This window comes from Terrapene carolina, unplaced genomic scaffold, assembly GCF_002925995.2.
Source record: "Terrapene carolina triunguis isolate 2854851 unplaced genomic scaffold, T_m_triunguis-2.0 Scaffold21, whole genome shotgun sequence".
In the NCBI taxonomy this organism is placed as follows: domain Eukaryota; kingdom Metazoa; phylum Chordata; order Testudines; family Emydidae; genus Terrapene; species Terrapene triunguis.
The window spans coordinates 23,242,799-23,267,430 of NW_020664372.1; the positions used below are offsets into that span (position 1 = coordinate 23,242,799).

The following is a 24,632-nucleotide window of genomic DNA, read 5'->3' on the forward strand; positions in this document are numbered from 1 at the left end:
TTCTGTGCCCAGCAGTAAAACTACTTAGTACGCCTTCAGAAATTTCTAAATATGAAGTCTGGGTGTGATACTTGAGCACGGGCTGTCTTTTTGTCCTGCGTTTGTACAGCTTCTTAGCACAGTGGGTCCCAGTGCAGGATAAATAATAATGTCAAAAGAATTAGATTATTAACTGTCCTTTTCAAGGTTGCTTTTGCCATTGAAAATGTCACTAAAATGGCCCCTCCTCTTTCTCACACCTGATCTGATACCGTCATGCATATCTTTGATAAATTGGATTACTAGAATGTACTTTCTTGGGCCGCACAGAAAGCTTATCCAGGGTCCCCAGCTAGCACAATGTGGCAGTATGGTAATTGTTGGGGTGAAGGGACAGTGCTGGAGTTCTTCACTACTTGGTTTCTGTTATTATGCCACTCCTATCACTGCAGTATCTGATTGCCAGTTCCAGAGTTAGGACATTGAAACAAGAAGGTAAAAGTCTGTCAAATAGGGTTTCATCTCCATTTGTACGCATAAGTATCACAGACCTGGTCAAGCACCCTTTTGTGGCCGCTCACTAGGCTGCTGTGAGGGAATTCAATCACTGGACCCAGTGTGTTTTAAGCCTCTGGAGTCTGAGCCAAGTGCGGGCACACCCCCTGTCTTGGGAACTTTAGGCATACTCTTAGGGTGCAAATCCTCCTGAAAACTGAAACCTTGCAGTCCAGTTGCCTTGCTCCTGTCGCTAGTGTTGACCCATGAGGCTCTCCCTGAGCTCAGACCTCCTCTCCCACAACTCCAGCTGTGTGGATGTTCTGAATCGACCGGTTAAGTCTTGAAAGGGGCATGTGATGGTTGTAACATATAACACACAGACCACCATTGCTCTTTAATAGCATGAGAAAAACACAGATCTATACAAAAATAAACCCTACACACGTTCCCTGCCTCAGTTTCCTCACCATTCTAGAGCATTCAGAAGATGGTCCCAATTTAATGACCTTCTGTATTGACAGCCCTGTACCACTACCCCTTGGAATTTCTGTCCAACATGGAGGTATAGAGACAATGGAGAAGACAGCCAGCTCCCAGTTTGCAGTCTGATAAAGACGCATACAGAGAGCTCAGACAGAATTCGTAAATTGTACAGACAGATTTCCCAAATCATCATTGTAGATTGCTTATTTGTTTGGGGGTTTTGGTATGTAGGAGGGTTGCATGTAAGCTAATGTGCTTATGTGTTCTTAGAGAAGGCAAGATCTAAGAAATACACTTTGTATTTTGAGCAGTTGTGGTACTTCTGTCTACCTACTCACTTATAAAGGCCTCATCATTTTAATATTTGAGCACCTCACAGGCATTAGTGAATTTATCCTCACAGTGCCTCTGTGAGGTAAGGGAAGTATCATTATCACCCTTTTGCAGAGAGAACTGAGGCACAGAGCTATGAAGTGATTTGCCCAAGGTCACACATGGAGTTTGTGGTAGAGACAGGAATAGAACCCAGGTCTCCTGATTCCTAGTCTAGGGCCATAACTGTGAGGTAATCCTTCCTTCCAAGATCAGGTCCTCTCCTTTGAGGAAGAGTTATATAGTCTGGGGCCAGTTCCTGAGTGATTCCTATCTCGTGTATAGGTGAGCTTCACTCTTCTGGGAACAGTTCCATTATCCTGAGGATCCCAGTTGGTGAGCTAGTCTTTAGGTTTTCTGGATTCTATTTAGCATTTTCAGAATAAGGACTGACCCCTTAATCTTAACCTGGTGCTCTGTGGGCAGTCAGCAGAGAGCAGAGCATTGAGGTGATTTGCTCTTGGTAACTTGTGTTACTTAGGAGGCGTAGTGTTGCATTTTGCATTAACTGCAGTTTTCTCAGGGCTCTTGCTCTCAAGCCCAAATAAATTTAATTGACATGAATGTTGTTTTAGCTTATGTTTCTGCATGGCACTCTGTAGACAGTACAGTACAGACCCGTTTACTCACGAATCGGCGTAAAGCGCGGTAGTGTCATGCCTCCCAGTGCTACCCTATTTAACACATGAGACTCGTTAACACGCAGTACAGGAACTTGCTACGTAGTGCTACAGATTTGCTCACTAACTCACTGACATAGAAATCGACAGGAAGTGCGGAGCGGAAACGTGTTGTACGTCTTTACTGCCGACTTGGGGGAAGGGGCAGCAACGTTAAAGCGCTGCCGTGGCAAAGGACCCTGCAGCGCTTTAAGGTCCCTGCCCCTTTTGCCCCCCCCTCGGCCACCGACGGGGGGGTGGCAAAGGGAGCAGCTGCCCCGGGGCTGGCTATTTAAAAGGGCCCGGGGCTTTGGATGCCGCTACCGCAGCAACGGCGTCTGGAACCCCAGGCCCTCTAAATCACTACGGGAACCCCAGGCGGCATGGACTAGGCGGTCTGGATGGGTTGGCTGGGGGATGCTGACCCTAGCCCCGCCCCTTCCACCCCAGGCCCTGCCCCTTCCGGGGGCCAGAGCCGCCCCCACCCCTTACCGGTAAGTGTCTTGCGTTACTTTCACTCCTGTGTAGTAATAATAATCTTTTTATTAGATTACACATTTGAATTTATATTCTTGCAAAGCGCTGTTAATAGATAGGCCTGCAGTATTTGGGACGCTGTGAATACGTATGTAATCCTAGATAATTATATGTGTGTATATATAGATATCTTAAGCTATTTCAGCATGGCCGTCTTAACCTGCGGTCCGTTAACATGCGGTCGTGACGGCTTGACTCCCGACATCCGTGCGTAAACGGGTCTGTACTGTATGTACTAAAGAAAAATGTGTAGTAGTTAGTAATAGCAGTAGTAAAATGAGTTATTCCAAGTGAAATCACTTAAGGGTTATTTCTGCAAACTTTACTCCCACAAAACTTCCATTAACTACAGGGAAGATTTTTGCAGATGTACTTCTGCAGGATCAGCTCCCTAATCTTTACTTTATCGGTTGTAAAACCAGATCTCTTTTCCCAAACTTTGCACTGACATTTGCTAATTTTAAAAGTATTTAATTTGCAACTGTTTTAATTTTTTTTAAATTTTGAGTATTGTCTTTTTTCTCTTGAGGAAAAGGATAGGTAGGAGTGTCCGACTGATCTTTTCTATATCAGCTCATAGTTTATACACCTCTGCATTACAGAATCTCCTGGGTTTTGTTTCCCTGTGTTCCATACAAAATAGGTCCAGTCACTTTAAACTTTTAGGCTATGAAAACCCTCCTTTCCATTTGTTTAAATATATAACACCAATAACATAACATGTATAACATATTGCTTTTCTCCTAAACCTTTGCTATGTTTGTTTTGCAATGAGGGTACCGAAATTGAATGTACTTTTCTAAGTGATGATTGTGTAAATGTAGAGCATTGTGTTACAGTAGGTCTGTGGCCTGGATATGTTATCCGTGTGGCATGTTCAAAGTTTGTTCTGTTCATATTCATATTCTAAGCTTTCACTTTTTTGAAAATGTAAGTTTCTAGCCCCCATGGCTGCAAAGGTAATGATCCAAATCTGAACAGAACATGAACTCAGTTTGTAGATAGTCTGAAACTTTGGCTTTGAGAAATTGTCACAACCACTCTCCCATCCTCCCCCCCAAACTCCCAATTTATCTGATTGTGGTATTGACTCTAAATTCTAATGATGACACCTGAAAGGTCAGCATAAATTATTTTGTAGCTGATTATTTTGTGGATAGAATGGGGTAGGGGCTGTGAATGAATCCACGTGGGAGGGGGTTTAGGAATTACTGCAGGAAAGGAAATGTAGAGGGAAGAAAGGAGAGACACAAAGACAGAAAAGAGGGAAAGAAAATGAAGATGGTGAAGGAGGAGAAGGAAAGGGCAGAAACAGAAGTGGTCCTGAAGGAGAGCATGTTTTCCCACTGAATGATATTGACTGGGATAATACCTTATTGAACAATTACATTAATTCAAAGTTTTAGGATCCAGTCCTGTAATTTACAAGGTGTGGGTGGATTGTTGTGCCTGTAAGGATTGAAGTGGACACAGACATCTACTTGTGTGTTATAAATTTCAGGATCCGGGCCTTATTCAGATATAAATACCATATTCAACCTTTGATTCATGTGCTCAACTCCCATTGACATCTTTGGAAGAACAGCTGTAGATCAATGAAAGTGTATAGTCCTAAATGTATGCCCAAACCATATAACATAATTAAAAGTGCAGAATATGTCCCTTTGCACAAAATTAGTTTGATACCCCTGATTCAGAGTGAGTTTAAACGATTTCTGTATTGGTCTGTATCTGTACTGAGCTGTTCACAATGTCAGGATTTTGCTCCTCTGAGAAACTGAACTTCATTCAGAACCCATGTCAAGTCCAGATTAGTATAAGTAGGAGGTATGGATTGAAACTAAATAAAATAAAGTTTTAGAGTAAATATCAGAAGTTCTAACAATGGGGAGTAGTCTCCCAATGAAATTGTGTACCATCTGTGTTTTGAACATTTGAAATGGAGCTGACCAAGGCAGTCAAAAATGTAGGGACCAATCCTTCATTGTTAATGAGATGAGTGAATAGGCCTTTTCAATCTCACATTGCTGTGAAGGTCATCCTCTCTATTTAAAGTAAACATGTATTACTTAACCAAAAAGACAGACAATGCAATAGTTAGTTGCTAAACTCTGATGGCAACTAGAGTGAAGAAATATTGAGGTAGTCAGTTATGGTATCGTGTGAAAATTACATTTGCTGTTGGGGCAAACGTTTTAAAAAAAACAACCCGAGTTTGCAGTAGATCTTCTAATGGATTGATATTAGCTATTGTGTCTGTTATAAGGAATTGAACAGTCGAGTGCGGGAGAGTTGATTCTACTCTCTATTGCACTGGATTAGGTTGAGGTAACTCCACTGAATTTCAGTGGAATTAATCTGACATAAAACTAGTGTTACAGAGTGGAGTTAGAAATGAATAAAACTGGGCATGATAAAAGTACAGAACATAATGATGGTGTAAAGAAAGTAAATCAGAAGCTCTAGTATAAAAACATAAGCATGGCAAATGAAATTGGAAAGAAGCAAATTTAAAACTGATAAGAGGAAATTTTTTTACACAATGGATAATTAGCCTGTGGAACTCAGTACCTCAAGATATTCAGACCAACATTTTAGTAATATTAAAAAAAGAAAGAGACATAAGGACAAGGAGAGCATCTCATCTGCAGTTACATTAATTATGATTTTTAAGGGGCATCACCCCAAATCTTTCAGGGCATAAACCAGTTGCTAACTGATTGATTGCTATCACCAATAATTGATTGTCTGCTTTCATGTTTCTTGCATCATCCTCTCAGTTATCTGCAATCTGGCCATCGTCAGACACAAGATACTGGATTAGATGTGTCACTGGCCTGATCTTGAGATGACATTTTCTGTTTGTTGCAGTTTGCAGTGGATATTAGCATTTAAGGAAACTTTTAATGTTTACTATCTGTGTTAAAAAGCACTAGTGGTCATGGGAAATTCCTTTCTGTAATTTCCCTTCTTAAGTGCACTCTTAATTGTAAAGCGTGTGTGTGTTTTGAGTCATTATTTAGTACAGAAGGAATAAAACCTGAAAAGTACACTACAGTTTTGGCAAACTGTGAAGTTATTTGCTCAAAATGCAGGGAATTATAATTTCACAGGTCAGAGAACATTTGGAAGTTATATATGATCACTGTTCTGATAATACAGGAAAAATGATTAGGGGGCTGGAGCACATGACTTATGAGGAGAGGCTGAGGGAACTGGGATTGTTTAGTCTGCAGAAGAGAAGAATGAGGGGGGATTTGATAGCTGCTTTCAGCTACCTGAAAGGGGGTTCCAAAGAGGATGGATCTAGACTGTTCTCAGTGGTATCAGATGACAGAACAAGGAGTAATGGTCTCAAGTTGCAGTGGGGGAGGCTTAGGTTGGATATTAGGAAAAACTTTTTCACTAGGAGGGTGGTGAAGCACTGGAATGGGTTACCTAGGAGGTGGTGGAATCTCCTTCCTTAGAAGTTTTTAAGGTCAGGCTTGACAAAGCCCTGGCTGGGATGATTTAGTTGGGAATTGGTCCTGCTTTGAGCAGGTGGTTGGACTAAATGACCTCCTGAGGTCCCTTCCAACCCTGATATTCTATGATTCTATGAATACTACTTTTGCATGCAATTTTATGATGGATGTATGCATGTATACTGTGATTATGGATTCCTTAGATAATAAGATGTGAAATATAAAGAAAAAGTTGGCAAATTGAAAGGTATGTGTTTTTGTTTTGGGTTTTTTTGAAAAACCTGATGGGTACAGAGGAGCACTGGGTTTGGACAGACACTCCCATAGGGAAGGATCTATTAATAGGGATTCTCTATATCCTAGTAAAGAGGAGAGGATAGAAGTTGATAAAGTATATGTAGGAACTGAAGAAAAACAGTCAAATGAAAAAGAATCCCATTCAATTACACCACATGAAAGCAGTCAATTAAAAAGTGACACATTTTATAAATACTTGCTTACAAATGCTAGAAGTCTAAATACTAAAATGGGTGAACTTGAGTGCCTGGTATTAAATGAGGATATTGATATAATAGGCATCATAGAAGCTTGTTGTAATGATGACAATCACTGGGGTACAAAAAGTATAGGAATGACAAAGTAAGTTGTGCTCATGGGGGAGCGGCATTATATGTGAAAGAAAACATAGAGTCAAATATAATAAAAATCTTAAATGAATCAAACTGTACCATAGAATCTCTATGGATAGTAATTCCATGCTCTCATAATAAGAATATAGCAGTAGGGATATATTACCGACCACCTGGCCAGGATGGTGACAGTGACTGCAAAATGCTTAGGGAGATTAGAGAGGCTTTAAAAATAAAAAACTCAATAATAATAATAATAATAATAATACGGGATTTCAACTATCCACATATTGACTGGGTCCTGGAACCCACAAGGGGAGAGGCAATTCTTTATTTAATCCTAAATGGAACACAGGATCTGGTCCAAGAGGTGAATGTAGCTGAACTGCTTAGTAATAGTTACCATAAAATGATTAAATTTAACATCCTTGTTGGGGGGGAAATACCAAAGAAGCCCACCATAGCAGCATTTAATTTCAGAAAGGGGAACTACAGAAAATTGAGGCTAGTTAAATGGAAATTAAAAGGAACAGTCACAAGAGTGAAATGCCTGCAAGCTGCATGGAAACTTTTTAAAAACACTATATTAGTGGCTTAAATTAAATGTGTACCCCATTTTAAAAAAGCATAGAAGACCAAAACAATGCCACCATGGCTAGCAGAGTAAAAGAAGTGGTTAGAGGCACAAAGGTATCCTTTAAAAATTGGAAGTCAGATCCTACTATGAAAAGAGCATAAACTCTGGCAAGTCAAATGTAAAATATAATTAGGCAATCCAGAAAAGAATTTGAAGAGCAATGAGCAAAAATCTCAAAAACTGACAGCAAAAAAATTGTTTAAGTATATCAGAAACAGGGAGCTTGCCAAACAGTGGGGCCACTGAACAATTAAGTTTCTAAAGGAGCACTCAAGGAAGATGAGGCTATTGCAAAGAAGCTAAATGAATTCTTTGCATCAGTCTTCACTGCAGAGGATGTGAGGGAGATTCCCACACCTGAATCATTCTACTTAGGTGACAAATCTAAGGAACTGTCCCAGATTGAGGTGTCAGAAGAGGAGGTTTTGGAATAAATTGAATAGTAATAAGTCACCAGGAGCAGATGGTATTCACCCAAGGGTTCTGAAGGAACTCAAATATGAAATTGGAGAACTTCTGACTTTGGTATGTAACATATCACTTAAATCAGTCTCTATACCAGATGACTGGAGGATAGTGAATGAGATGACAATTTTTTAAAAAGGCTCCAGAGGTGATCCTGGCAATTACAAGCCTGTAAGCCTAATTTCAGTACCAGGCAAATTGGCTGAAACTATAGTAAAGAACAGAAGTATTAGACACACAGATGAACACAATTTGTTGTGGAAGAGTCAACACAGCTTTTGTAAGGGAACTCATGCCCCACCAATCTATTAGAATTCTTTGAGGGGGTCAACAAATATGTGGACAGGGTGATCTAATGGACATAGTGTACTTGGACTTTCAGAAGTCTTTTGGCAAGGATGCTCACCAAAAGCTCTTAAGCAAAGTAAGGGTACGTCTATACTTACCTCCGGGTCCGGTGGTAAGCAATCGATCTTCTGGGATCGATTTATTGCGTCTTGTCTAGACGCGATAAATCGATCCCGGAAGTGCTCGGCTTCGACGCCGGTACTCCTGCTCCGCGAGAGGAGTACGCGGAGTTGACGGGGGAGCCTGCCTGTCGCGTCTGGACCCGCGGTAAGTTCAAACTAAGGTACTTCGACTTCAGCTACGTTATTAACGTAGCTGAAGTTGTGTATCTTAGTTCGAAGTGGGGGGTTAGTGTGGACCAGGCCTAAGTAATCATGGGATAAGATGGAAGGTCCTCTCATTGACCAGTAACAGGTTGAAAGACCGGAAACAAATGGTAGGAATAAATGGTCAGTTTTCAGAATGAAGAGAGGTAAATAGTGTCCCATAAAGATCTGTACTGGGACCAGTACTGTTCAACATATTCATAAATGATCAGGAAAAAGGGATAAACGGGTTAGATGTCAAAGTCTGCAGATGATACAAAATAATTCAAGATAGTTAAGTCCAAAGCAGACTCAGAAGAATTACAAAGGGATCTCACAAAACTGAATGAGTGAGCAACAAAATGGCAGATGAAATTCAGTGTTGATAAATGAAAAGTAATGTATATTGGAAAACATAATCCCAACAATTCCTACAAAATGATGGAGTCTAAATTAGGTGTTAACACCCAAGAAAGAAAGCTTGGAGTTGTGGATAATTCTTTGAAAACATCAGCTCAGTGTGGAGTGACAGTCAAAGAAGCTAACAGAATGTTAGGAATGATTAGGAAAGAATAGATAACACAGAAAATAATACCACTACATAAATCCATGATACGCCCACACCTTGAATACTGTGTGCAGTTCTGGTTGCCCCATTTCAAAAAAGATATATTAGAGATAGAAAAGAGAAGGGTAACAAAAATGATTAAGGATATGGAACAGCTTTCATCTGAGGAGAGATTAAAAAGTCGCGGACTATTCAGCTTGGAAAAGAGACGACTAAGGGAGAATATGATAGAGGGCTATAAAATCATGAATGGTGTGGAGAAAATGAATAAGGAAGTGTTATTTACCCCTTCATGAAACACAAGAACCAGGGGTCACCCAATGAAATTAATAGGCATCAGGTTTGAAACAAACCTAAGGAAGTACTTCTTTATACAACACACAGTCAACCTTATGGAACTCGTTGCCAGAAGATGTTGTGAAGGCCCAAACTATAACTGGGTTCAAAAAAGAAATAGATATGTTCATAGGTCCATCAATGACTATTAGGATGATCAGGGATGTAACCCCAGGTTGGCTTATTTTGTAGATATTATTGAAACTTAAATCAAGACTGTACTGTAATTTTTTAAAATAAGTTTGTGTAACATAGTCTAGTTTATATTCTGTATTGTGTGATTTGATATAGTTTATTATACGGATATAAAGAGAGAATAAGAACAAGAAGCAATGGTCTCAAGTTGCAGTGGGGGAGGTCTGTGTTGGATATTAGAAACCCTATTTCACTAGGAGGGTGGTGAAGCACTGGAATGGGTTACCTAGGGAGGTGGTGGAATCTCCATCCTTAGACGTTTTTAAGGCCCGGCTTGACAAAGCCTTGGCTGGGATGATTTAGTTGGGGATTGGTCCTGCTTTGAGCAGGGGGTTGGACTAGATGACCTCCTGAGGTCTCTTCCAATCCTAATCTTCTATGATTATATGAATAAATTTTACTGCAGAAGTGCAAGATAGCAGAGTTAACTGAGACCGAGACTCCAGAAACAGTGTTAAAATACAACAAAGAATAACAAAAATCAGTACATTTTAAAAATAAAACTTTACATAGTTGTACTGAAAGCTAATAAATAAAATGAAGTTTCTAGATCTTCTAGCCAGAACTGGAAAAAGTCTTGCTCACACCTTTGCATACACAATGTTTCTGCAGAAGTTCTTTTCAGAAGTTTAAAGTAGACAGTGATTTATGAAGTATCATTAAAAATCTTATCACTCATGTTAATAAAGATGTGAGGGTGCATAGATTCTGATTTGCAGGATATATCCATTTGGATTGTTCCTTTAGTTACTGCCCTACAAAGGTATTTTGTTATTCCTAGGGTGAAGCAGAGAAGTAATTTTCCAAGGGTACAGGATATGCTTATTCTCAAGTGTGGGTGAAGCACACAATTTATTTCCATATGATATTTTTGTACTGAAGAAAGAAATTTTGGAGAAGGGAACTGTTGCCTCCATTCTTGAGCCTATATTCCTAAACTAGGTATCCAAACTACTCTTTTCTCTGACAGTGATAAGACCAAACAAATTTTGATGCTCTATTGGCAGGGAGTGGTCTTGACAGAGGGAAGGACTCTTCTTTTTTTTTTTTTTTTTCCCCTCTCCTCTCTTATACCTTATGTGCTGCAGGGTACATTGGATCCAGTGGAAGTTATGGAAGCAGTCATGTAGAGCGAGTCTTTATACATGTTACACCTTTGGCCCTGCTTTTGAATTCTTACAACTTAAACAATTCAGATTTCTGTTAGGATGTTGTATATTATGTTTATATGGATATATTTTCTTTATATGTGAGGGAATATGTGTAAAACTGATCAATGTATTTTGCTCAGCGTCTCTCCTTTAGTTAAAATTTTATGTAATGTATTTTTGTCATATGCATAAAATAGAAGATGTTAAAAATTGCCTTATTCTTTTATCCCCCGTAACCAAACTAAAGAACTGAAACCTTCAGAGAGGATGAAAGGGGAGGTCTTTAGCTGGTAGAGCATAAACCAAAGGAAATATTCATAGCCACAATTCTTTGAGCGAGCACAAAAATTGTATTTTGACCATATATATTGAATCTTCTGTGTTGGTTGTTCATAGTAGTTTAACTCATAAATACATTTCCACCATTAATTAACCTAATCAGTGAAATGAAAGTAGAGTGAGCATCTCAACAAGTTATTTGGGTCCTGACCATGCTGCTGATCTGCTTATAGAACTCCCATTGTGTTCAGTGAGAGTTCTCTTTGGGAGGGACTGCAGAAATAGGAGCTTTGATTATAATTCAGCAAGCCTGTGGGTATTCCTGTCTACTTATTTAACATGGTTGTATTTATTATTTTATTAATGAATTTTAAAAGTATAGACAATAGAATGGCTTGTAAATAACTGTTGTTATTTGTGTATCTAAATTCCACAGTTCCAAAGCTTGTTTCCTACAAGATGCACCTTAACTCTAAAAATCCTGACTTTCTGGTTGCTGCTGGTTTTTTCAACTACATTTTTTTTAAAGTTTCTTTTTACCCTTAAGTTACAGATATGTGTTTTCAACCTTAACTTCAGCATAATGAAGTTTTAGTCAGGTAATTTGTGTAGATTTTCTTTCTATATTTGAAAAGTTTAGTAAGTTTTGGGAAGCAGGGATCAGGTTATCTTTAAGAGCTTCCATGCTCCACAGAGCGCTTGGCAACATGAAGCAGCAAAGCTGGATAGTCAGGAGTATTTGCCCGAGATTTGCCTTTTAGGGTTTACAGACTCTGTAGGCACTTCAAGTTATGGATAACAGGCAGCCCTGGAGAATGCACTGTTCTCCTCTCTCTCGTGCTATATAACTCTTCACTTGCCACTCACCTGTTTGGAGCAAAAAAGCATCTTTGTCCTGAAGTAAGGTGTTGTTATTTTCCTTCCTGTTGATCTATATAAAACTTCTGCCCGTGCCCCTTGTGGGTGAACTGAGCGAAAATTTTGAGTCTCTTTCCCCCCACCCCACCGTACACACAGGAAGGTGTGTGGTTTCTTTGTCTTCTGCCTCTCCCACACTGTGGAAGATACACTGGTAAATCATTTGCTGATGCCTCCATCACTGCGTCCCTTATCATTTATCTATTTTGACTGTATTTTTTTAGGGCAGGACCTTGTCTGTATCTTTGTCTGTAAAGCACGAATTACACTTTGGGTGCTACATGAATAATGGCAATATGAGCAGGATCAGTCCTCAAACCGTATATAATATCTTTAAGGCAAAGTGTGTATTTTGCCAAATAAAATGTCCTTGTTGCTAGTTTGACAAATAAGGAAAAAACAAAAAAGAATGACAGTATAAAAAGCCCAACTAAACATTGGGGAAAATAACCTACATAATGCAATTGACATTTTTGTATTGAAGAAATTAGGATAGGAATTAAGTTATTTGGAATTAATTTGTTAATTGAGACCTTTTGAAATCATTTCTAATTACTGTCTACATTATTTTTTTTCTTTCACAGCTTGGGTCCTGTATTTGCTCTGTTTGTACCATTTTTTTGCTCCATTCCAAGGATGCAAGTGACACAAATATTAGGCCAATTTCCCATCACAAACAAGACATTGATCTATATACTGGGTTTACAGGTACAGTATGTGCTTCCTTGTTCACCTTTCATTGAATTAGCAGTGTAGCAGTTTATAATTTTGCATGCCCTCGAGCTAATTTTGTAATATTTCCACCCGTACATTTCACCTTAGGCCCACATTTTAAAGGTGTTTAGGTGTTGCTGCGCTCAGCGTTGCAAAGCCTAACTGATTTAGGAGCTTAAATATCATTTTAAAAAGGGTTTTAGGCTCTTAGGAGCCAAAATCCCATTGACAGTTGATGGGATTTAGGCTCCTAAATGCCTAAATCACTTTTGAAAATATGTTCACTGCAAATGTATGTGGTGGGTCCTTTGTTTAATTGGCTAGAAGAAAAGGGGTTGTTGCCCTTAGAAGGGCTTCCCTCTGCAATTGGTGGCAGAGATGGAGGAAGGGGAAGGTTTACCTGTAGAGATCAGGAAGGGGAGGTCGGCACTGCCTTTCCAGGTGACCAGAGAGGGAGGGCGTTGTACTCCAGGCAGTTCCAGAGAAAACTTCTCTGACTGGGATTGGGTTGGCAACACCTACCCTCCTAAACATGGGCCAATTCCCCTCTTTTTCCTGCTCCCTTAATCCTCATACAAGGGGAGGGCAAGCGGGCCCAGGTTGGAAAGGAGGTCTGACAGCAGCCCTCCCAAACACATGGAAACGATTAAAGAAATAATGACGACTTACACACTACAATTTATTGCTGGCTATTCCCAGATATTTTACATAAATAAATTTGCTGCCTAATTAAACTACATCCATTGGCTCCTGTGTTTCTTCCAGCATCGCCAGACAATGAGATTTAGTCTCCTAAATCAGTTAGGCATTGCAAAACTGAACATATCAACGCCTAAATACCCCAAATAATCTGGGCCCTCAGGCCTTATAACACCACCTAAAACAAGGGGGACAAATATGTACAATAGGGATTTTTTATTGCCAGTGACCTACTGTAGTAGGATGAAATGAGCCAGTATGCAAGATTACTGCTATTTCATTAACTTCTATTTCTGTCATTCACCAGAAAAAAAGGGGTAAACTCTAAGTTATGAAATATCTCTTATTTTGCTTAATCTTTTTTACTTTAACAAAAATCCTGATAGCTCAACCACTGTATTAATGTGACATTAACTGAATTTTTCTTATTTCCTTGTTTCCTGCCGTGCGAAGCAAGAAAGAGTATATATAACTTTAATGTAACTTCACAGCAAGATTCTGCCAGTGTTTGACGGCAGCAAGAATCTGGTTGATTAAAGATTTTGATAGCTATATTTTATTTTCATACACAGCATTACCATTTGACAAATAAAATTGGTAATTTGTCAATAAGAATCTGACAAATTTATGTGGAACATAATATCAAAAGCATAAAGAGGAAAATTAATGAGAAAATATTAAGTGTTCAGTAGATGAATATAGTAGCCACAAAAAGTTCTAAAAATCAATGGGTGATTTATATAACAGGAGACTTGCACATTTATAAGAAACGATGCCTATTTATATACATTCTAGACATATTCTCAAAAATATCTCAAACTACCAATGGAAAGTACCAGTAAATGTATAATACACGGTTAAGTGTGTTTTGGGATGAATAGGCCAGTTTCAGAATACTGACTCATGTCCACTTCTCTAACAACCCTTCCTCTGTCCTGTCTGTCCTCGAGCACTTGGAGGGTTTTTCTGCATTCTGCTCAAGCACCGCATTCTGCCTTGATCCCTCTGAAACCCTATCTGCTTCTCTTTTCTGCCTCCATCAAAACCATATGAAAAAAACATCTCCCACTGAGTCCTTTCCCATCTTAATCACTGGCTTTTGCTTTCTTACCTTAGTTTCCTAACAAATAGATCACTGTTGCTGCCAACCACTCTGACTTCACTCAAACTTTCCCTGTTGCATTCACAACTGCTATTGCCACACTAAGAGTGAGGAGCACTCATTTGCCCTTTCTTCACTCGTGAATTATGATCTCATCTCAAGTCACCCTTTTTGCAGACAAATTCTGGAGAAAGTGGCCTCATTCTGGCTACCTCTCACAGAACAACCTCCTTTACCAATTTCAGTCTGGTTTTCAGCCCTTTTCTTGCACTGAGACTGACCTTCTCCAGGTGACTAAATACCTATACCTTAATTCAAATAATAGATTCCCTCTCTTGGGTGGAGAGGGATGGAGTAACTTCATTTCTTAAAACTTGACCTCCACTCTGGGCCACCTCCATGACTACACAATTAAGAGTTGCTCCTTTAACTTACGCTGCCTCCTCTATTTGGGACTCCTTTCCCTCTCCCTCTGAGCTGCTGAGTCACTTCCTTTGTTTAAATCTGTCTTTCAAACTTGTTTTTCTCTGTAGCTTATAAACTGACTTCCTGCAAAGCATTATGTTGAACTTAATAATGATAAATGAAAAGAAAATGCATAGGATTGTGGGAAAAGAACAGCTGTCAGATCCCACCTGCTTTTTCCATCTCTTTTAGTTCTAGAGTGTGCCACTGCTATTATGGAACTGAATTTATGCAAAAATGGATGACTCTGACTGTTTACTTTGAGGAGATAGACACAAGTCCTACCATAATATTAGGGGATAGTAAATCCGAAAACAACATCTGTGTAAATTCTAATACCCATATTAAAATCATTACTCTTATATCTTCCAGCTCGTAACCTCTGGTTCCTACATCTGGATTGTAGCCGTAAGTGGACTGGTAAGTATTATCATTTCAAAAATGGTGTGTGATGTTTTAGAGCACTTTGATAAATTTATGTTCCAACCTATTGATGCTCTAAAAATAACCTTGTATCTTATTGTAAAAGCGTGGAGGTTTTTTATTTTTACTAAACATATTCATGCAAATTATCCAGTTTCTGAGCAACAGCAAATTATGAACAATAATGGAAATTAAAATTCTAGTATTAAATTCAGAAGTCCTAGGACACTGGCTAGACTGATGCTAAAGACAGATTGACAATAGAAGTGTCTTCTTTATAAAGAGTAACCAGACTGTCTTGGCTAAAATTTGCAGGTTGGCATCATTTTCTCAGAATATCATTTTAGTGCAGTGTGTGTAGCTTTAGACGCATCATGATTAATATTCACAATACAGTAGAAATGTTAATTCTAATAAAGTATTTGTTTATATTTATTCACCCAAGTATTTTATTGTTATCTGTTTTTAAGAGACTGCAGGCTTTTATTTTAACATTCAGTTCTCTAGCCTTTTCATTGTGATGATGTAAATTCATGTTTTGCCTTCCTTGTAGAATGTGAGTAAAACAACCGTTTGCCACCATATCGTAGCAGTAAGAAAGGTGTGAAATAAGTTTCCCCACCTTAGCTCAGTGAGGTGTGCAGTCTGCCCCTCTGTTATCCTCTTCACCTTAGTTGTTAACACTGGGACACTTTTAAATGATGATACAGTTTACAGTGCAATCAAGATGCTTCTTAAAATATGTTTTTTTTTAACATCCTGTGCTCCCAGAAGTGAGACACTGAGATTCTTCTTTTAAACTTTGTATGTCCTCGAAATTTCTTTAGGAATGACACAGCTTTCTGGTGTTAAAATGCTGGCTCTGTGAAATGGCTCTTATGACTCACTGAAAGTTGGAACCTCTCTCAAAGCAGCTCAACATTAGACCACCTAATTTTGAACATGAATAGCATGCTCATGTTCTCAGCATGAACATTTTGAGGTACGCTTTTTGTTGGTAGATCAGAAATTTGGCAATGACTTATGCTCACAGGTAGGTCCTATCAACTAGAACTTTCAGGAGATAGGTAAGCACAGGCCTAAATATATAAGACGAGCCAGGTATCATTTCCACAGCCCAGTAAACATGTAACCATTTCCAAAGCCTATTCTAAATTATACTGTGAGCTGGTAGGATGACTGAGCAGAAACACAATGCAGCTACAGGCAGCAAAATCTGTTCAGCAGTTCAATATTTTTATAAATGTAACTAAAAACAAGGTAACATAAGCAAAAAGAGTAACTAACAAACCAAAGCTTCTGAATTTCGGAGATCAGCCCCGCCCTGAGCGCCTGAGTAAGGAACTATGACTAAAGCTGTCTTCCTGTTACTCCAGAGGCTCTTTTTATAGCCCTTCCTTTTGCACGGGTGTTCGGGGGAGGAAAGGGAAGCTGAATTTGACACCTTATGTACTGGACAGTAGGGCAATGTGTTTGCACCCTGTCATACAGATCTTGAAGGAAACTTACTGCCTGATGGGTTTTTGTTTTTTTAGAATGCGTGATGTAATACTTACCAGAATATCCGTTTTCAAAAATTGTACAGTTTCTCTAAACCAAGACATCTGTAATAAAATGTACTTGTGTGTTTTGCTTCAGTTCTTTTTCAGAAACAAAATGTTTTAAAAAAATGTAAGTTGATCAAGTCTGATATTCATTGGTAGCAAGTTGATAGGACTGAACTGAACTTTCAGTTAGAATAAATGCTTCAAAATATCATTTAACTTTTCATGTCATTTTAAGTCAACACCTGGTTTATAGCTCTGAATTAAGTCATTAGTACAAATTGATATTTTTCAGTCCATAATACTTATGCAAGACATGCTTTGCCTGTGTCATCGGCTGAAGGACTGATCAGAAGATCAGTGTTGTAATTCAGAAAACAAATACATCTCCTGTATTCCAGATGTCTCTTGCATAACATAACCATCACTCTGCTGTATATAAGCAGTTGCTTCCTTTTTTTTTTTTTTAGAAAAAGAGAGAGAAAAGTGGTAATTTTGCAGCTTAGAAAACAGTTGAGAGTAAAATGTTATTACATTAAATGTAAAGTCTGCATTTACAGTGGTTCATATTTCACCATTTAACACTGCAAAAACTTTTTATAACATCTGTGTGTATATTTCTGCAAGGTATTTCATATTTTGATTTGGCAAACTATATATTTGTGTGTTTGTGACAATTGTACTACTCTTGATTTTGTGTAATTCATTAGTCAGTTTGGGCCAGATTTTCAGAACTGTGCATGGAGACTTGCACATGCAAAATGTCATGTATTTGAGTCCGTAGTCATGACAGCCAGTTAGATGTGTAATGATCATTTGCACACAGTTACTGCACTTGAGTGCCCATTGTGTTAATTAAAAAGACAAATTAGGCACCCAAATGCCTGAGCATAGTGTCATTTTGAAATCTGGCTCTTGTTGAAATTCTGCTCTCATCAAGCATCGAAATGTGTTCTGCTTCATTTCTGAATAGTTGTCAAGTTCTCATATATTTTGTTTCGGCCAATTAAGTTCTCTTTTACAAGTTAAAGATCAAGTACAAAACCAAATGAGTCCATTCAACTAAATGATGACTGATGATATACATGTGTAAGTTACCAAGCGAAACTGATGAGCTGGGTCCCTTCTAAAGGAAATTTCTCACTCTGGGCCAGGTCAGCCCCCAAAGAGCTACAAGCGCAGGTGCCCTTCACACACAAATTTCCCTCTTTCCATGTGGAAGTGAGAGTAGTGCTAGCTATGCAACTCTGTTTCTTCCTCTCCTTGCCCTGTCTGGATATTATTTGATTGGAGCTCTTCATACTTGAGCTGGAGTAGGGGAGGATATTCCTCTCTGCACCATCATTCCCTGCAAAACTCTTAGGTTTCTGAGCAAAAAAAGACAGACTGGAAGTAATACAACTTTGAGTTGTTCCTCCTCCTGTGTCCCTTCTCAGTGGCTACTGAATAGTTTGAGGGGGACCCAGTAGTGACAAAAATACACATATCTACAAATATATCTATAGATATGGCATGTATAGTTACTGGAAAATTTTGGAAAGTTTGTAGTATGAAGTTGGATTGCTCCCAACATCTTTAATAGCAGAATCACAGATTTGGTGTAGTATCTGCGATTTGGGTATATGTTCTATCATCAGAATCGAAGGGGGAAAAAATCCTGTTTCTAGCTTGGCTTCAAGTACATCTATCTGGATTGTTGAATTTGTATCAGTGTAGAATACACATTAGAGGCTACTTTTTTACCCTACAAGATCAAAATAGGTATTTCTCAGTACCATTGCTTGTAATTACTATTAAAATACAGAATCCTGCTCACATCTCTTGTATACCAGTATGTGCCTCGTCATTTCAGCTATTGAGAGGACAGAATGCTGTGCAAAGAATGTCACTAACAAGTTTCATGGAAGTTTCTCTGCAAACAGTATGATATAGGAAAAAAGTATTGTAAACACTTATACAGTGTTGACATAAAAATTAACATATAATGCTAATCTTTCAAGAACTTAGAGACCTACTTTTTAATTTAGTTTTTTGTAATTGGCTTTGTCAGGGGTGTGATACGTTTGGTGCATCCAAAAAAGAAATACTTAGGGTATGTCTTCACTGCCAACATTAAAGCGCTGCCGCAGCAGCACTTTAACATGGCTGTGTAGTCGCAGCACCAGCGCTAGGAGACAGTTCTCCCAGCGCTTTAAAAAAACCACCCCCATGAGGGGAGTAGCTCCCAGCGCTGTGCACTGTCTACACTTGCATCAAACTGTTTTATATGGATAGACATATTTCTGATAGCAATTTATATCATCAAAACAGGCAGCTGCAAGCTATACGGGTGATACACCATACACTAACTTTTAACGTTAGAACATGGACTTTTGTCTTTGTTACATTTACTTTCAACCAACAGTCTTCTCAACTGGTTTATCCAATCTCATTGCCCAACCAAGTTAAGCCTGGAAACAAAAAGGTTTCTTTCTTTTTTTTTTTCTTTTTCTTTTTTTTTTTTTGTAAACAAGTACAGCTTCTTAAAATGGCCTGTCTACTTATATGCTGCATTAAACACGCGAAAATCAGCTTCTCTCTAAAGAAGTACATTTCTGATTGGCTGTCAGTTTATATTTCTCATTGTTATACTCTTGCAGGATTGAAATATGAGGGGCATGTCAAGGCTCCCTCAATATTAGCTACAGCATAACTGCGACAAGAGCTAAACTCAGGTTGGTACCAACAGATGAGATTTCCCAACCGCAACATGGCGTTCCCTCTGTACATATACATAACATTATCATCACACAGTTCCACATATCAAGGTTTGTGCTATCTATGTTGCAAGGGGCTGTATTTAGTGGAAAATGGAGTCTGTTAGAGCCTCTTCCCTTTTTGTGGTGTAAGTGTTGAAATGTCTTGTCTGTCTTTCACCCAGTGTAATGTGTGTCAATTTCATAGTAGTTTGCTTTCAAAATAGGCTGTACTACATTCATCTCAGTATCTGGGATAGTCTGAGTCTTCTCTATGCCATCACCAAATTGGGTACTGTCTCAGACTCTGGGGCATTTAGTTTTCAACATTCTTAACTTTAAAAGTACTGAATTTCCTTGAAATTTGACTTGCTTTGTAGATATCATTGAAACTTAAAAACCAAACCTACTCTGAAGTCTGTGTGTACTCTACTATAATTTACTAAATTGAACGTTCTTATATTACTTTATATTTGTATTATACTATATATTGTATGTTTTGGGGAAATGATATAAACACTGTATTTTAAGACATCAGCACAAGGGGACAGAATTAAGGTAGAAAGTTCTACCTTAACTCTGCATTTTCTGACTTCTGAATGCTTGATTTCTCAACCTTGACATTGCATTATTCTAGTGGTGTTCACTTTAGTGGTTGGTCTGTCCTTCTTGGAGGAGACTGGGAAGGGTGAGAAGCAAAACATTTAATCAGTGCTTTCATGTTTTGAGACTTCTTACTGTGGTAGTAAGGATGAAATCATCAAACTAATTATTTGAAAAGATCTGGGGAATGGTTAGTTCTCAAAATAGTTTGACTATGATGTAATACAGTTTCCCTTGCACTGAAGATGAAAGTATAAACCTTACTAAGGGCTTGTCTGTGCTTGCAGGGCTGCAGCTGCGCTGCTGTAGTGCTTAGCGAAGATGTTACCTGCACCAAGGGGAGAGCTTGGGGATTAGGTTCGGTATAACTACGTCTCTCAGGGGTGTGAGAAATCCATACCTCTGAGTGACATAGTTATACCGGCATAAGTGTAGACCAAGCCTTAGACTGAAAATTTGTCATGGCTTGAAATTACACCTTGAACAGCACATACCTAAGGCATGTCTTTGTAGCTGGGGAGGGAAGGAGATATTGTTTTTTAATACACTTGTTTATGCTCTCCATAAGAAGAGGAATTATTTTTCCAAGTGGATTTCATACACATTTTTAGTACTTTCTAGTGACATGACCATACTTACAATGTGCCTTCAACAAATCTAAAACTACTGCTAAAATGGAGGCCTGATTATGGTACAAAATAATACACTAGGCTGTTTGTGCTATTTAATGTGTATTTAAAAGATTGAATCTACCCCTACAAGTAAGTCTTGCCCCAAATCCTACCCCAGCCTGAAATCAAATATTTCAGAGTTAGTTATATATGTGTATCTTGGTGGAAAATCAGAACACATGTAGCTATGAATTTTCCTGGAGTTCTCTAGGACTTATGCTTAAGATAATTCTACTTGCATTTAGGTAGGTATTCTATGCAGCCTTTTAGGCTTAGGTCATTTACAGAAGCATCAGCTGAATAACAATAGGCTTAGGTTATCAAAATGTACAGTAAAGTATACATTAATAATGTTTTATGTCATTGACTTCTGAAGCCAAACAAAATTTGCATTGGAGTCTGAATTGGCTTTAATGGTGCAGCTCAGGATGAGGGTATGTTCTAGAAACTATTTGTCAAACATTTAGAGTTACACTGATGTAACAGAAGGCACAATATTGGCCCTATTTTCCAAAGTTAAATGGTATTGTATATCGCTGTGGATAGTGCACTGAAAACTGAGGCAGCAGATTTTATTTATGTATATAGTAAGGGTGTGAAAAGGTACATATGTGGAGATTCATATTTAGGGCTCTGACATTCAGATTCATTTTCACACAATTCTTTCATTCTGTTAAAGTTTAAAGTAGGCCAATATGCAACAGTACAGTGCACTAGCCCTTTTTGTTTGTTTGTGTATATTATTCTGGCTTTTATTCAGGAGAGTAGTTAAGCACATAGGCAATGTTGCCAGCTCTTGCAATTTTATCATGAGTCTGCGATATTTTATGTAGTTCTTAAAGCCCCAGGTGCTGGAATCTAGGGATTGCATGAGAACCTCAGCTTTCTTTCTTTTTTTAAAGTAAGTTTTTAGCCTTTATGCTTGTGGACAAAAGCTTGAAAATGTGAAGCAATGTGTATATGAAAGCTTCAGAAACCAGAAAAGAACCCCAAATTTACTATTTTTAAAAAGATCATGATTTTTAGCCAATCTCATGATTTGTGAAGGCCTGAGGTTGGCAATACTGTATATGTTACTTTAAGCATGAGAGTAGTTCTACTGAAGTCAGAAAATCTACTCTCACTTGTTTAAAGTTATGTACGTGCTTATGTATTTTTCTAAATTGGAACGTCTATTTTTAAGCAGTAAAGAGTGATTTATGTGGTCTCCAGCCTCTGAAGGTATTGCCTAGGAGAGATTTAGAGCAGTGAACTGGTAACTTAGCATTTTGAACACAAACAGAAGAATAGAAGGGATGGGTGAAAACAATGTATGAAATAATTGGGTGTGAGAGGAGGAAGCAAATCAAAGGTCAGGGAAATGAAAAAATAAATGAGGGGAGTGTTGGGGGAAGTGGAATAACCAAATGGGAAGTACATCGGAGAGAAATGTATAGAATAATAAGTCATGGAAAAAGTTGAGTAAGTCAGATATGGGGAAGGAAAGGCATCACAACCTTAAAATACACACACATGCTTTGTTACAGTACCAGCGTCTTGTTGGTTTTTCTGGTTTATACATTATAAACATTTTATATAGGAAAGATGTCTATTGACTTGAGAGAGGAAAGTCAACAAAGAGAGTGAGAGTGTTAGAGTTGGAAGTCATCATTGGAAGACTAAAGGATAAAAGGGCAAACAAGGCAGATGACAACAGATACAGTCTCACCTCCCAAGGAAACACCTTCTAGTCATCAATGTCTGTTGTAATTACATCAAAACAAAAATGAGGAGCCCACAGAAATGTGCATTTAGGAAAACCTGTGTTGAATAGACAACAAGATTTTATGTAAGGAAGGCTTGGCCAAGAGGTATGCGGATAGTGCTCTGTGCTGCCATAGAAGAAATCTAAATTAAACTACCACTTTTGGTCTCAAGTACAGGTTACGAATGGATGAATGTGCTGTGGAGGCAGTACATTGAGCTCAGGGATTGCATTGGTCTTTCAGTAGTGACCCCCAGACACTAAAGGAGTTACATTAATGGATTCCAAAAAGAATGGACTCCAAAGAGAACAAGCTCACATGTCTGGGAAGTTAGTGGCTGCAATAAGGGTAGGGTGAAAGGACTGGACATGTATTAGGAACAAAATAAATCCTAGCTGTGATACAGGCCAGTTATTAGATGGAGATGGTAAAATTGTTAATGATAATGCAGAAAAGGCAGGTGCGTTCAGTAAATATTTCTGTTCTGTATTTGGAATGTAGCAGGATGATGTAATCGTATCACATGAGGATGAAGAAATACTTTCTATTCCATTAGACTAGGGAGGATATTAAACAACATTTGCAAGGGATATACATTTTTAAATCAGCAGGCCCAAGATAACTTGAACCCAAGGTACTAAAAGAGTTGGCTGAAGGGACCTCTGGCCTGCTGATGTTAATTTTTGATAAATCTTTGAATACCAGGAAAATTCCAGAAGATTGGAAAAGTGCTAATGTTGTGCTGATGTTCAAAAAGGACAAAAGGATGATCAAGGTGTAACTATAGGTCAATTATCTTGACATGAATTCCAGGCAGGATAATGTAAAAGATAATACACGGTTCATTTGATAATAATTAAAGGATAGGAATATAATTAATGCTAGTCAGCTTGGTTTCATAGAAAATTGATCATGTCAAACAAACCTGATTTCATTCTTTGAGATTACAAATTTGATAAAGGCAACTGCATAGATGTAATATACTTTGACTTTTGTCAGGCCTTTGACTTAGTACCACACAATATTCAGCTTAAAATGTTAGCATTATACAATATTAATAAAGCACATGTTGAGTGGATTAAGGACTGGCTAACTGATAGATCTCAGAAAGTAGTTGTCAATGGGGAATCATCAAATCTAGGGGTTTCTTATGGGGATCCATGGATACTGGTATTAGGCTTGATGCTATTCAACATTTTCATCAATAAATATAAAATCCCTGCTGATAAAATTAGCGGCTGTCACAAAGATTGGCAGAGTGGTAAATAATGATGAGACAGGCAGTTACATGGAGTGTTTGGTTTGCTTGGTAATCTCAGCCCATTCAAACAAAATGGCTCTTAATATAGCTAAATGCGAAGTCATACATCTAGGAACAAGGAATGCAGGTCATACTTACAGAATGGGGAACTATATCCTGGAAAGCAGTGACTCTGAAAAGGATTTAGGGGGTCATAGTGGAAAAACTTGGCATGATGCTATAGCAAAAAGGGTTAACGCAATACTTGGATGTATAAAAAGGGGAGTAGTGAGTAGTAGGGAGGTGATTTTTACCTCTGTATACGACATTGACGAGACAGATACTGGAATACTGTGACTAGTTCTGGTGTCCACATTTTTAAAAGGATATTGAACAAAAGAGACACAAAAATGATTTGAGGGCTGCCATACAATCACAAACTAAACTAATTGAGCTTTTTAAATTTATCAAAAAGAAGACTGAGAAGTGACTTGATTATGGTGTATAAGTAGGACCTGGTATTTTTTCCCCATGAAGATAAAGGACTCTTTAACGTAATGGCTGGAGGTTAAATCCAGACAAATTCAGATTAATAATAAGGCACACATTTTTAACACTGAATGTGATTAATCACTGGAACAAAATACCAAGCAAAGTGGTAGATTCTCTATCTCTTGATGTCTTCAAATCGAGACTGGATGCCTTTTTGAAAGATATGCTTTAGTCACACACAAGTTACTGTTGCAATTCTGGTCTGTGTTATACAGGAGGTCATAGTACATTATTAAATGTTCCCTTCTGGCCTTAAAATCTTTGAATCTATGTGAACGCGGGACGATTAAACAGAAAAACTCTCCATGAGCAGAAC

At 38.3% G+C, this 24,632-nt stretch overlaps 1 protein-coding gene across 1 annotated transcript in view; it reads left to right on the top strand.

Annotated features, from left to right (window-relative positions):
* The window catches only part of UBAC2 (UBA domain containing 2), a 148,520-nt gene that overhangs the window by 88,575 nt on the left and 35,313 nt on the right, over positions 1-24,632 (top strand). Inside the window, exons 5-6 of the mRNA XM_026647085.2 lie at positions 12,408-12,531; positions 15,176-15,223. Coding sequence (XP_026502870.1) covers positions 12,408-12,531; positions 15,176-15,223 — 172 coding nt within the window. The remainder of the gene's footprint in view (positions 1-12,407; positions 12,532-15,175; positions 15,224-24,632) is intronic.